Raw genomic sequence first — 14,733 nt, 5'->3', positions numbered from 1 at the left:
CTCCATTGAAAGATAAGAGTGAAGCTTAATATAGCATGATATATGATTTCATTGTGGTGCAGTGTGCTAAAATGTACATATTGTGCTTTCAGAGGTATATGAAGGGTGTTCATTTCCTTTCTTTTTGTGCGAGAGAAAAAGACACCCCAGGGTCAGAGGAAGTGGGATCTCCGTGAACCTTTCACAACAACAAAAAGTGTGTACGTGACACATTTTCAGCACTTTCCCCACCAGAATGGTATAACAACGCTAACATCCTGCTCAAAAGCATTTTGTTTACAGGCCACATATAATTGAATGGGTTTGTTAGTTAGTCTGGATTTGATGCAGGGACCACACTATCAACTTCCTGACTTAGTGTCCTAACAAACTGTTAGAGATATTTATCTGTTGCAGCTGTTTTTGTTGATCACAATACGATTGCCTTCAAGTCAAAATGCTGACAAATTAAAAAAATGTCTTTGCTTGAGTGAAAGAACCCTAAAGGTGATGCATTCTTCATGTTTTAAAGTTGTGTGTGTACTTCTTGTTAGATGTATTTCACATTTACATACAATTCATTTATGTTTTTGCACAGGAACTTTGCAGTCTCAAGTTGACTCAGGGGACTGTTTGCAAGGTTGGAAAGTTTGGTTAGAGGTGCAGTTACCACAAGTTAAAAGTATTTAGATGACGCCTGTGTCTGTTGACTTGTTGATGAACTTTGTATGCCATTGTTAGATAACAAGTACAAGTAGGTCATGCATTTTGTAAAAACAACAGTTTTTCTTGTTTTCTTGCATCAACATGCCAGTATTAAATTGTATTTTAATTCAAAACTGTGTGAAATATATTGAAATGTGTTGTTGCACTACATGTAAGATAAATAAAGGGAACATCATTTAACCAATTAAAAAACAGGCTTGGATATAGAGAAGATGAGGGGCTAGGAGTCTATTAAATGCTGAATTAAAGACCAGACGGTACCACTTTACAATAAGACTACCCTTATAAAGGATTCATACAGGGTTTATAATTAGGTTATTAATTAGGTTGTAAACACTTTATTAATTAATCATTAAGAACCATTTATAAACCAGTTCTAACATAGTTTTCATACATCAACACGGGCTCACTATTTGGCAAGATGACTAAGCCTTATATTGACTACCTAGCTTACTTCGTCTTCTTCATCAGCCAGCATCCTTGGTATCTGTTGTTCACTGAGTTGATTCCCTCCCTTCCATCTTGATGTTTCTTGGCATCTCTTTATGACCATTCATTTCCGAGTTACTAACATTTATAACTGCCAAAAGGGAGCCTTGTAAATTGTTCAACAAATCACCATTTATTAATGAGTTACTACCATTTATAATTTGTTTAAGTTATATTAAGCCTTAAAGTTATGCAAAAATTAGGGCGTGGTCACATTGAGTGACAGGTCTGTCCAGTGACTGCTGCTGTTAGCTTTCTGCTCTGCTAGCAGCTCCGTGATGCTACAGGGGATCTGCCTGCTCAGCTCATCCGGGGAACATAACTTGAACTCTGCCGTGTTTGTTGTGCTGGTGCCTTGTGGACTATTCTTCATGCTTATATCGTACTATTGTGACTCGCTCCGCGTTTAAAACAGACGGTGCATGAATGCGGTTTTGCGATAAGGGATAATTCGAGTACTTTATTTATGTGTGGCTTATGTTTTTAGTTAGCTAACGTTAATGAATGTTAAGGCTTGGGTTTATGTTTATGTTTATGTTTATTAAGGATCCCCATTAGCTTTTGCTCTCGACAAAAGCTACTCTTCCTGGGGTCCGACACTTAAAACAATACAACAATAATACAGCAACATTTAGGACATAAGTCCTGACATCATTAATAACATTAAAAACATTAAAAACATCACCAATATCATCAACAACATGCGATCAAATTAAATTAGGGTTCACAGCTCACAAGGGTACATGGTCATTAGTAGATGGCCCTTCAATCTCTTCTTGAAAGAGGCTCTGGACTCTGTGTCAGTAAGGTAGTTTGGCAATGAGTTCCATTCCTTTATAGCTCTATAAGACACAGAAGATTTCAGAAGATGTGTCCTGGGTTTAGGTGCCAGTAGATGGCCTGATGTAGCTTGTCTAGTCTTATGGTCGTGCTCGTCTCTTGTGTAAACTATTTGATCATAAAAATACAGTGTTTTTTTGCTAAATTGGAAATTTTTTAGAAAAATGATAACACGAGATTGCAGACGTTTCTCAACTGGAAGCCATGATAGGCTTCTATGCATAACTCCAATATGAGTGCGCTTCGAACAGTAGAGAGCTAGTCTGGCAGCCTTGTTTTGAGCTATTTGTAATTTCTGTAAATGTGTTTTTGCTGCTGATGACCATATGACCGGACAGTACTCTAGATGTGACAAAACCAGAGACTGAATGACTTGTTTCAAAGTGGTTGGTGTTACATACTTTGTACATTTTCTCGCCACAGCTATGCTCCTTCCCATTTTAGTTACGATACTGTCAATTTGCTTTGTCCACCGTAAACCAGAATCAAGAACAATGCCAAGCAACTTAGTCTCGTTTACCTGTTCCACTGGCTGACCAGTGTCAGGCTTAATGAGGATTGCTGCTTAACATGTGTCTGGATCCGAACACCATTGCTTTTGTTTTTGCAATGTTGAGTACCAGTTTGTTATTGTTGACCCAGTCTGCTATGGCTTTAATCTCTATTTTAAGTAGATAGTTTAACTCACTTCATGTTGATGCTGTACTGTACATTGTGGAATCATCAGCATACATTATTACACTGGATTTATTTAATATATAAGGAAGGTCATTTGTGAATATAGAGTACATGTACTAGTAAGCGAGTGGTAGCTACATATGTGCTAACGATGCTAATCGTAGCCTCCAAGTAAAAACGTAATAGAGAAGTGTTAAGCATTAAGTGGGATAATACTGTAGAACAAACGGCTTCTGTTTGAGGTTGGTATAATAAGGTCCTCCTTCTAAGTTAGAGAGATATTTTATTAGGTAGGTAACTGTATGCATTGATAAGGTTCATTTAAATTTGCTATGATCGATTATGTAGACAAGCTAACGTCAACGTAGTGTTGAAGAGCGGCCTTGTATGTGAAATTAACCTCACAATAAGATGTGTGTATATTACAAATATCAATGTCATATTTCAAGATGATTACTTAGATACATATTACAATATGGTTGGTTGAGCTGGAGTTCATTATTGAGCTTACACGTTAACGTCACAGTCATATCTGAAGAACGAACCCAAACCGTGTTCTTTTTATTAAATGTATTACCAAATTGGTATCAAATAAATAGTAAGCATTGGTAATACCAATGCTGATAAAGTAAACTATTTTATTTGAGTATTTGTGTCTGCGAGAAGGTACTGTACCCAGTTCTTATGTTCGGCAGTTATAGACTGTAAAGGAATATTTTAGTCTGATGCTTTGCTGACCTGAGAAACTTCACATGAGTTTCTGTGTGGAGGAGGGGGTTTCACTGCCCGCTCAGACAGAGTTTCTTTGTCTGTTCATCTGTAATCGATTAGGGGAAAAGGCGGGCTGTTTAGACCCCTCCTTTAAAAGATATATAGAGATGTTTCTGTCTTTTGTGTTTAGAGTTAATTTTGGCAGCTTGCATTGAACAGTGCGAGTTGCTTTGTTAATCCTCCGGCCGTTTGTCTCTCAATAAATATCAGTGTATTGACAGGCGAATCCAGTTTCCCTCATTTCATGATTGGCTCAACATTGCTGCAAAGAAGTTTTTACTTCACATAGACTGGGCTTTCTTGTACAAGAAAATGAAAAAAAATCATCAATATGGACCATTACTGTATAATTATCCTTAAATTATGTTATACAATCAACCAGTATGGTATTTTGAAACATGATGTGCAACAATTTGTACTGTAATTTGTGTGCATTTTGTTGTTAACTTTTTGTTAGTATGCACGTGGACGCTTTGGACATACCTGGAGAAGGAATAAATGAGTATTCGGAATGATGGGAGTTAAAGACAAAAGGCGGAGACTAGTGTTGAAACTAGTGGAGAAACGATCAAGATGCCACCTTGTCCCTCTGATTAGACGGCATGTTAAGTCAGGAAGTAGCATGAGTGGAGGGCATACAGGAGAGTGCTGAGTAACATAGGGTACAACCACTGCACCATAAACCACAGCAGGTGGTTTGTGAACCCCCAGACGGCATATTTGGTTTGTTAAAATAATGATATTGTGGACATTGTTAAAAAATGTCTGCTATTATTATGAGTATAATGCTTGTTCTGCCTTCCTGTCATTATGAGTTAGAAAAGTAATGGCTATGTAATAGATTAGATTAGAACCTTCATTATCCTAAACTGCTGGGACATTTCCCTATAACCAATACCTTTATATTGTCTACTCTTCACTTACTTGTCAGCATAGGTCGGCATTGATGTACAGAGCCGACAGAAGACCTTGTTTATATTGGCATCATATTGAGAGGTGCAGCCAGTGACGCGTCCTAAAACCAGGAAGTAAGCTGCTGGTTCCCTCGACAAAAAGCAATGGGATTTCTCCACAGTGTTTTGTAAAATACCTGGAAATAAGGTCTGAGGAAAACAAACCTGTTTGATAAATGCACGTTTTGTTCAGCCGGATAATCTCAACATGATACCCTACTTTTATAATTTTCGAATCATAAATCTAATCGATAGATTATAAAAGGGTTTTAGGATGCGTCACTGCACCACTAGAAGCCAACTCCATCGATCAAGCTGGCTGAAACTTTCTCTCCCTCTTCTTCTCATGCTCCCTGTCACTCTCCTTTAACTCCTCCGGTGACTTTCCGGAGGTTACCGCTGGTATTAAAGGGAGGCGCTCGTGAATTGTTGTTACGGAAACAGAGGGGTTTTAGGTTGCCATAAGGCTGTTGACGGTCTTATTATAGGCTACATCCATTGGTTGGTGTGGCACATTTGTAACGCTGTGCCAACTTGGGCAAGCACGCAGGCAAACTTGAGGAGCGTACACAGGGTGGAGAGGTGGAGTAAGGTTGAGCGATGGAGAGAAAGGGAGAGAGAGAGAGAGAGATTGAGCGAGGCAGAGAGCATGTGCAGCGGTCTGCTTGCGCACAGAGCAGGAGTTTGTGAGAGAGCCGGCCTGAGAGTCAATTTCTCTTCAAAATATAATTGATTGCCAGCCTCCCTTGTCCCTGGCTTGCTAGCTCGTTGGTAAACATAACTGATGTCTTCTAATGTGCCTGCATCTGGCGCTGAGTTGTCATACTCCTTTCATGAACCACTTCCTGATATCCATTGTTGCAGATAAATATAAATGATAATAGCCAAACTAACCTAGCAAGAGTAAACTGACAGGCTGCTGTGCCGCATCTCACTCAAAAACCCACACGACTCAACCCAGCGAAAAACCAGTCTCGCACGCAGTCTTTCATTAGCAAAATAAAAAAAATGCTATTAAACTAATCTTTCAACATAGTTTAAAACAAAAATAAATATTAGGACAAAGCCCTACAAATAACAACAATAAACATAATCAGTGGCGGCTCCAGAGTATTTTTGTTGGGTAATCTAGATTCTATGGTAGGGCTAACCCATACAGTGCATGGTGGGGCTCAAGTCAGTATTTGCAATGTAATTACATACACGCTCCCCTTGACAGTGAAACGCCACGCGTGAGGGTTAGATTATTTCCCTGTCTCAATCCAAATTGAACTGTATGAAATAAAAAGGCACATTTGTCTTGTAGTAAATAAAAAGGGCGACCTGGAGCCAATCCTGCAATTTCCCCACAGGTGAAAGAGTTGACATGCTGAAAACCCAACCCCTGCAGAGGTTTTTTGAAATACTAACGTAAAATACATATTCTGGTACTCTCTTGAGAAGAAAAATAAATAAATCTATTACTACACGACATATTTAAAAAAAAATATTATTTTAGTAACTCATTAATAAATGGTCATAAAAGATGCCAAGAAACATCAAGATGGAAGGGGGGGAATCAACTCAGTGAACAACAGATACAAAGGATGCTGGCTGATGAAGAAGATGAAGTATGCTAAGTAGCCAAAATAAGGCTTAGCAGTACAGATAAATGTGGGCTCACTATTTGGCAAGCAACCGGTCACAGTTGCCCTGTTTATCTCATGTCTTATAAAAGCTTATTAATGATTTATAAAGTGTTCACAACCTAATTAATAAATGAATTACAAACTATTCGTAAACCCTTTATAAGGGTAGTCTTATTGTAAAGTGGTACCGACCATACTTGATAATAAGGGACTTCTACAAGGACCATTTTAAGGGTGTTGTTTTGTATGAAATATCTCATTAGTGAAGTAAACACACATGAAGTGTAAAAAAGTATGATATTTTACTTTTAATAAAGTTTCAAATGGAACTTAGGTACAAGTAGCCCTACATTGATTAAGGGTGCGTATTTTCCACCACTGGACTGATGTTATAAATACATGACACTTATGACTTTCCTGGAGACAACTGACATGAGTAACAGAGTCAGGTTGGTAATAACAAGCTTATTTTAGTCATAATGAAGAAGTGGAACTAGGATTGTAACATCGTACGTACTGGCTCTGCAAGTGGCGGCATTATTTCTCTAACAGCTCAGTGGTTAGATGAGACTGAGAGGAGGAGCTGCCTTCAGGGCTGCAGAGGAAACTTCCCTGTCAGTTTTGAGAGTGACAATAACGTGAGGCGCGGCTCGCACTCCCGCAGCATCAATTGCAAACCCAAACCACAAGAGTAAACATCTTTCTCCTCTGTATTTCTCTGATTTCATCGCGAATTTGGCGGATTGTGGAGTTCTAATGCTGTGCGTAAAAGGGAAGCAATGGATTTTCTTCTTGTTGGAAAACCTAGAGAATGCGCATTCATGGAAAGTGCCTCTTCTTCGAGGGTGAGAGGAGACCTTAACCTAGTGTGAAACCGTGAAAGAAACTCCAGCAGATATGAGCTCCACGGCAGCAGAGAAGGGATTCAAAGCGCCCACCATCCCGGCGATTATGTTCATTTTCGGGGTGGTGGGAAATGTCATCGCAATCGTGGTCCTTCGGATATCACGAAAGGAACAAAAGGAGACCACTTTTTACACCCTTGTGTGTGGCCTGGCAGTGACGGACCTCCTGGGCACCCTGCTGGCCAGCCCGGTCACCATCGCCACCTACGTGAAGGGCGAGTGGCCGGGCGGAGAGCCTCTGTGCCAGTACTCCGGCTTCATCCTGCTCTTCTTCTTCTTGGTGCAGCTCAGCATTGTGTTTGCGATGTCCGTGGAGAGATACCTGGCAATAAACCACGCATATTTCTACAACGAATACGTGAACCAAAAACTCGCCGCGCTGACTCTTTTGGCCATTTACATTTCCAACATCGTGTTTTGCGCACTTCCCAGCCTGGGGTTCGGGCAGGTGACGCGCCAGAAACCGGGGACTTGGTGTTTCATTGACTGGCAGAACAACCAGACAACCGTGGCCACTTATAATTTAATGTACGCCGGTGTAAACTCAGTCATCGTGCTGGCCACCATCATATGCAACGTGATGGTGTGCGGGGCTCTCATCCTCATGCACAAGCGGTTCATCCGCCGCACGTCTCTGGGCACGGACCAGAGGCGCATCGCGGAGCTCCGGCGCAGGCGGAGTTTCGGACGGTTGGCCGGGGCAGAGATCCAGATGGTGATCCTGCTGATAGCCACCTCCGCTGTGGTGCTCATCTGCTCCATACCTTTAGTGGTGAGTAAAACTGTAGCAGACACAGTGTGCAACCTACATGTGCGCACTAGATTTGTACGCGTAAAAATGACACATGTTTTGCCTTTACAGAAAATTCAGTATAATACAACCACATTAAAATACAAGCAAGAAATTAATACAAATATAAATGAAAAAGATGGTGCACATTTAAACACAACAATAGTGTGTCTGTTTGCTGTACAAAAACAGCATTTGGTTTGGGACATTTCTGTAGGCTTAATTCTAGACCAAAGGTAACTTGATACCAAGAAGATTTTCAAGATTTTTTGTCAAGGTTTTTAAATAAATTGTGATTTGAAGGAACTATCTCAATACATGAGTAAGAGTACAATATTTCACTCTATATATCCTATAATGGAAATAGTCAAAGAAGGTAGCACATCTAAACTGATTAAAACAGCACTTAGTAAATCTACTTAATTATACATTTTAGTACAAGCAAATGTGTGGTTTAGAAAAGATTGGTGTCAACTGTCATGTTATTTGCAAACAGTCCCTGAGAGTTTGCTCTGTTGAGCTCTATCAGAGTTCAGTGCTCGGCCTGAGGGAGAGAGAGGATCAGGGTAGAGCGTGAGATTCCTGCAGGTGCTTCTGCAGAATGACATCATGTAAACTTAGTTTCTGCATCTGTGAGGCCAAAGTCAGTGATCAAAGTAAAGGACAGGTTGAGAGTCTATCTTAAAACAACATTCAGGTGCCAACTAACCCGTTTTTGCTTTCTGTAAACATTGAGTGGACAAAATATACAGCCTTCTTTGTTATCACAAATAATAAATGTGTTTATAGAGCAGTATTAAGAGATGAAGCTCAAAGTGTTTTACACTCATTTTAAACTTCAGCTGGTATTATTAGCAGCCTCAGTGAATATCTTCCAATGCTATTGTCTTCTCCCCTCAATAACTTCAGATAAACAACTCATCTTCCATACGAGGCATGTTCAAAAGGGATTATTTGAAGGCTATGTACTGGAACATTTTTCCTTTAATGATGAAATACCGAACATGTTGTGACTGTATTTGTCAAAAGAGGATTCTTAGTTTGACCCTGGGGAAGCCCAAAGGCCAAAGGCTGTGCTACGGTGAAATATGATGAGAACAGTTTTTACTGGCCTCCTGCCATCTCCACGCTGTTGTTACTAAGAAGTGACATTCAGCCTCGTGTGTATTTAGATTCAACCCGCTCCATGCCAACCGTGTAGGAATATGTCAAATAAACATTGACTTTATTCTTGTAAATGAGGCGGAGACAAGTTGAGGCTTGTAATAAACACAAGCTTTAAATGGATTCTGCTGTTGAATCAGCCGATGGACAGAAAAATAATCTTAAAGTACATACAAATGGGCAAAAAATGATGCTTAAGATGATGATTTCAAGCCTTTAAAGCTTATATTAGAATAAAGTAAATATTTTGGAGGGTTTTAGCTAAACAAGACTTAAAAAGATCTCCTTCGACAACTCTGTCATTATAAGGGTTAGTTTAGGTTTTAGGGTATTTGGTTAGTGGTAGGTGCTAGCTTAGTGTCTCTTCCACTTCCAATCTCCAGTCTATCTTATGATTTTACTCATACATTTGTATTTAATATGAATGCAATGTAATTGACTTTTAGAAACTAGACTTGACATTTTTACTTTTTTCTGACTGACTAAATGATTAATCAAAAAAGATGATGTGCAGATCATTGAAAGGGAAGTCATCTTTAGAGGCATTTCTGTGTTGTTGCTTGTTCCTAAATGCATTTTTGTTTTCTCTCTGCTACAGTTGAGGATCTTTGTGAATCAGCTGTTCACAAACCAGACAGAAGAGACTTCTGGGTTGAACCAAGACTTGCTGGCCATCCGCATGGCTTCTGTCAACCCCATCTTGGACCCTTGGATCTACATCCTGCTGAGGAAGACTGTAGTCCTCAAGCTGATGGAGAAAATCAAGTGTCTGTTCTGCAAAATGGGCGGGCGGGGGGGAAGAAACGGCGGTCAGTTCCGCTGCGCAGACGGCCGTCTTTCCTCCATCGTCTCACGAGATTCTCCCTCGATGGTGTCACGAGAGCTGCAGGAAAGGGTGAGCACCTCGCAGACCTTCCTGTACCCAGCCGAGGGGAGGCCAGTACAAGCGGGGGCACAGGAAGGCTCCAGTCCCCCAGATGCACAGACGTTAACGGGGCCCCAAGAGGTGGAGGGGCCTCCGAGGGAGCTGGAGCCGAGAGACTTAGAGGAAAGAGCGCCAGGCAGGCCAATGAAAGAGCTGCCTATGTGCCCAAAGGACCCGGCTCTGCATGTGACCTTCACTGACGAGACCGCAAACACGCAGGAGAAATGCATATGACTATCAGCATGACCTCTAAAAAAGCATTCCTCACTGGGAAAAGAACTCATAAGGAGCGCTGCAAAGAAAGGAAAAGCATCTGAAGACTGAATATCTTGCAGGCTGCTGTTGACGGATGTAAAACTGAACTAAATACTCATTCTCAATGTATACATCTTCAGTCATATCTTTCTACGAAACACACTTAAAACGTTGCATAACACAACAGTTATATCAAAGAAACCAGAAGACTTTGTAGACAAGCTCTTCTGTTGCACTTTGAATTGTAGAACCACTGCGAGGCTGAGTGGACAACCTGCACCATGACTGTAAAACATGTACAAAATGTGAAAAGTGATCCATGATGTTAATTTATTATATGTATTCTATGTCTTCTCTGTGAGAAGGTCGAGATGGGATTGATCCATTTTAAATCGGTTTGAAGATGAATGTGTCCGTTTTTTTAAGGTACTTAGAAACATTTGCAAACAATTTGGTCTTGGGTTTCACCAATCAGCTCTGACCTCAAAATAACTTTTAATGATCCCCTACATTTCATATCAAAAGGCAGCTACACTGAGGGCTTTTCCACAATGCAGACACTTTATGATGTTAGCCGGACTCCTAAAGAAAACTATGTGTACATTCAGTCTTTCCAGCCCTTTACCTTGCATGGATTCATCCATCTTGTTTTCACCTTAATGTAATGTGCAATTCCTCTCATCTAAGAGGGAATTAAGAAAGGGAACGAAAACTGATGACTTTGTTAAGTTCCTCTCTGATGAGTTTAAAGGTCTTGCCTTTTTGGATTTCCCTGTGGCATTCATTATATTGTTGCTATAAAGATTGATATAAATGCCATGTTCATATTTCAATGCTAAAGTTGTTGTTATTGCAGCAGCTGGTGTTAAATTGACCTGCAAAATGTTGACTCATCTTGTAACAAACTCATAAATAAACCAAAATAAAAGTTGGTAATATTCAAATATATTTGTGTCACTCTTTTTGGTGTTGTTTAGTACGACAGTGAATGGAGTTGATATGATATTAAGCTAAAATATGCATCATAAATAGTTAGTGTGCTTTAGAGTAGAATAGGGATATCTATATTATTATATAACAAATATATATATTTTAAATTATATATAAATTTGAGGATTCTATGTTTTTTATATATATAAATAACATCTTTCTGGACATGCAAACACAAAACAATGGGCATTTCACTCATTTCTGACATTTTATAGACCAAAAGAATAGCTGATTAATTGAGAAATAATCTGAAAGTTAATCGAAAATGAGAATAATCCTGAGTTACTGCCCTTTCTGTACAGAAAACACATCTATTTCACCGTAGAAAAGGCTTCCGATAGCAACCTCATCGCTGAATCATGGCCGGAAATAAAATATTGATCTGTGCTCAATGAAAGGACTGATTATGGAAATTAAAGTCAATACTGATCTTTTGGAATGAATGGAAGGCGAGCATATCTTTAAAGTGGCCCATTGTATTGTGTTCCTTCTCTGTGATTTGATTACATGCTTTGCCTTTACAGACCATTCATATGCAAACAAGCTATACCACTTCAAGAAAGGGGAAAACATGTAACATGAACCTACTGAAAAGCAAAGAAGCGCTTCAAAGATTTACATAAAACAATAATATAACGTAAAAGCGCTGCTTATTTATTTCTAAGCAAAAACAGAAGATCATTCCAAGTGAAATGTAAGCATGTTTTCAATGCTCTACAAAAACATGTTCCTTTGCCCGCCCGTCAGTCAGTGCCATTCAGCATCTGACAACATGCAGATCAGCTTTCTTCTCTTCAATCTCTTAACGCACTGATTGTTTCAACACATGTCCAACCACTATCCAGTTCAGATGGCACAGGCCGCTCACCTGCAGACAGATGGTTTCCTCACCCTGCAGAAGGCTTCCAGATCCAACATGGCCGACGTCCAGAGGCTTCCCAGAGCCGTTGACCCTCCCTCTGAGAACAATGTCCCGTAAAACAGAACGCTGACCTCAGACCCAGAAAGCTGCTAAAGCTGGGGAGTCTCTCGGGAAATAGTGATCGACAGAACAGTTGTGAGGAGAAAACAGGAGCTCTTCTGGGAAATAAGCTCATTCTCCACCTCATCCGCTAACGGCAGTCATATGTGACATTTAAAGCCCTGAGGCCTGTGAAAACAATCAACTTTCATTTAGAAGATGCCACTCAAAGAGCAGCGTGTGTTCATCATGCGGCCTTTAGCTCAGGAATGGAGTAAAGAGCAAAAAGACAATTCCAGGAAATGACCGTTTTTAGAAATACCTACAGTATTGAGCTATTATATCTTGCTTAAGGATAGTTTTAAGGGTGAGCTGAGGTTTTAAACTGAAGTTAGATTTATATGTTTTATGGGATGGTTAGCGTAACATCCTATTTCCTGGCTCACTTAACTCTTGAAGTGGCCGTGTGGGGGTTTTCTTATTTTGTCTTCACACTTTTAACTTTAAGATATATATCAGTGTTTTCTGAGTGCAACTGGATGCTGGTACCTTTTAAAGGCAAGACAATCTGTTGTATCAGGTTTATTTATTTAATCTTAAACAGCTTCAGATCTCATTTTAATTGTCAATTTCACTGTATTTTACAGTTTTTTTACCCATTGACTTCTGAGTATGCTTAGCCTTTATCTTAATTGTTTTAATACATAATATACTTGATTTCTTTATTTTGTTTATGCATTATTTAAAAAAAAATCTTCATGCCAAATACAATATTTTGAAGAAATGTGCAAGCACATCTCTGGTAACACAATATTTTCAAAGTGGTGCTTGTCTCTAGTGGAGGACAGCCCTAATGTTTTCTGAGCATCATACAAGCAGCTGTAAAGTAGATGAAGTAAGGCTTGGTGAGCACAGATACTCAACATTTGGCAAATAAATGATTCCCTCACTTAAAATGTCAAACGTGTCATATTTGTTTAGTATGCACGTCTCTCTGATGCACTGCTCAAACTGACTCTCAGCAGCTGGACTCTCCCTTCATGTTTATTTAACCTGAAATCACCCGGCACACCCTGATCACACACAGGTGATCTGCAGCATCCATCTTAATAAACAGCCTCTGAAACCAACTGCTGCGTCAGCGATAATGGGTGCATGCCACAGGTGAGGGTGTGACTATAGGTCATTATAAACATGTGTTCTCTTTGTCTCTGACGGATATCAATTTACAAAATCAAAGTGAACACTTTGTATCGTAATTACTGTACAGAAACTTTGTAAGCTGCTTTTCTGCATGTACAATACCAGGAGTCCAGTTTACTTTGGTGCAAATACGTTTCACCATGACAAGAAGTTTCTGACTTGATTTAATTCCTTAAAGGACCTTTTTTTAGAGGTATTCCCACAGCACCTGTATCTCGGGACTTCTTGTGGCCTTTTTACAGAAACTCAATTATTTCTATATTTACGCTGCCCTACAAAGCTGAGAAAGACTTCAACTGCTCTGGAAGTGAGACAGAAATGTCTTATTTACATTACATTGCATTTAGCTGACGCTTTTATCCAAAGCGACTTACAATAAGTACATTCGACCAGGAAGACACAACCTTGAAGAAAACAGAATCATATAAGTACATCAGGTTTCATAGAGCCAAACATTTCAAGTGCTACTCAACTGGCTTTAGGTAATCCAGTCCTTTATTGGTATACAAGTGCTTCGTTAATAGTTCTATCGCTCGAAGTGGAGTCGAAAGAGATGAGTTTTCAGTCTGCGCCGGAAGATGTGCAAGCTATCTGCCGTCCTGATGTCAATGGGGAGCTCATTCCACCATCTTGGAGCCAGGATAGCAAACCCACGTGTTTCTCAAACATTCATTTCAAATGCATTTTTACAACACTTTGCATGAATAGCACACAAACAAACCAATCCATCAATAACTTTCTACATGGTGAGACAATGCTGAAATGGACACGATCAGTCATCCAAATCCTCAAATCTATCAACTCCAGGAATTCATTTTTTTTTTATTAACACGTGTACATTCATAATTATCATAAAGAAAACATTTCCTTCTGAACAGACCCAAAGATGTGATCAATCGGAATCACACATTGATCAGCCGTAACTCTACTTGTGTTTCCCGGTAAGAGACCTAATAATGAAACTTATTAAGATCTCGCAGTAACTAAATGTTTCCTTTGTGGTTATCATGAAGTATTTCTGGAACATTTCAATGGAAACAATCACTTTAAGTCTTTGAGAAAGGAAACGGAGAGCAGCTTGTGGTTAACTCGTGCTTTGTCTTCTTATACATGTTCCTTTAGAGGGGGGTCTTGTTGTTCCTCTCTGTAGGATATTATATAGAAGTGTTTGAAGAGGATTTCTTTATCTGAACTTTTAGAAAATGCATGAATCCTCCTAGAAAGTGCAGTAAGTTGTTGCTAAAAGCAGACGTTTATTATTACATTGTTTGTATTTGTCTAACCATATTCTTTGGATATTTAAATCAGGGTTTATACACTTTTCCACCAATGACTTTCAATGACTTCTCCATGACCTTTACCTAATTTTCCATGACCAAAAACATGACTGTCTCAGCGGTTCCACTGAAAATGGTTTATTTGAACATGGAACAGGAAAATAAGGTCTGCATATGAAACATGTTGTCCCTATCTAAA

The 14,733-nt window shown here is 39.5% G+C and overlaps 1 protein-coding gene across 1 annotated transcript; it reads left to right on the top strand.

Moving 5' to 3' along the window:
- The first annotated feature begins 6,318 nt into the window (after positions 1 to 6,318).
- On the top strand, positions 6,319 to 11,049 carry ptger4b (prostaglandin E receptor 4 (subtype EP4) b). Its single transcript, XM_034239005.1, has 2 exons — positions 6,319 to 7,741; positions 9,522 to 11,049. The coding sequence occupies exons 1-2, from the start codon at positions 6,962 to 6,964 to the stop codon at positions 10,080 to 10,082; spliced, it is 1,341 nt and encodes a 446-aa protein (XP_034094896.1). The 5' UTR covers positions 6,319 to 6,961; the 3' UTR covers positions 10,083 to 11,049.
- The last annotated feature ends 3,684 nt before the right edge of the window (positions 11,050 to 14,733 follow it).

The sequence above is a fragment of the Gymnodraco acuticeps genome, unplaced genomic scaffold (genome assembly GCF_902827175.1).
Source record: "Gymnodraco acuticeps unplaced genomic scaffold, fGymAcu1.1, whole genome shotgun sequence".
Lineage (NCBI taxonomy): Eukaryota > Metazoa > Chordata > Actinopteri > Perciformes > Bathydraconidae > Gymnodraco > Gymnodraco acuticeps.
This window is presented reverse-complemented; position numbering and strand designations above follow the sequence as displayed.

Excerpts from the sequence above, each read along its gene's own strand:
- ptger4b (XM_034239005.1), top strand. The coding sequence starts at position 6,962 with ATGAGCTCCACGGCAGCAGAGAAGGGATTCAAAGCGCCCACCATCCCG. Across the intron at positions 7,742-9,521 it reads TCTGCTCCATACCTTTAGTG|TTGAGGATCTTTGTGAATCA; the intron begins GTGAGTAAAACT and ends TCTCTGCTACAG.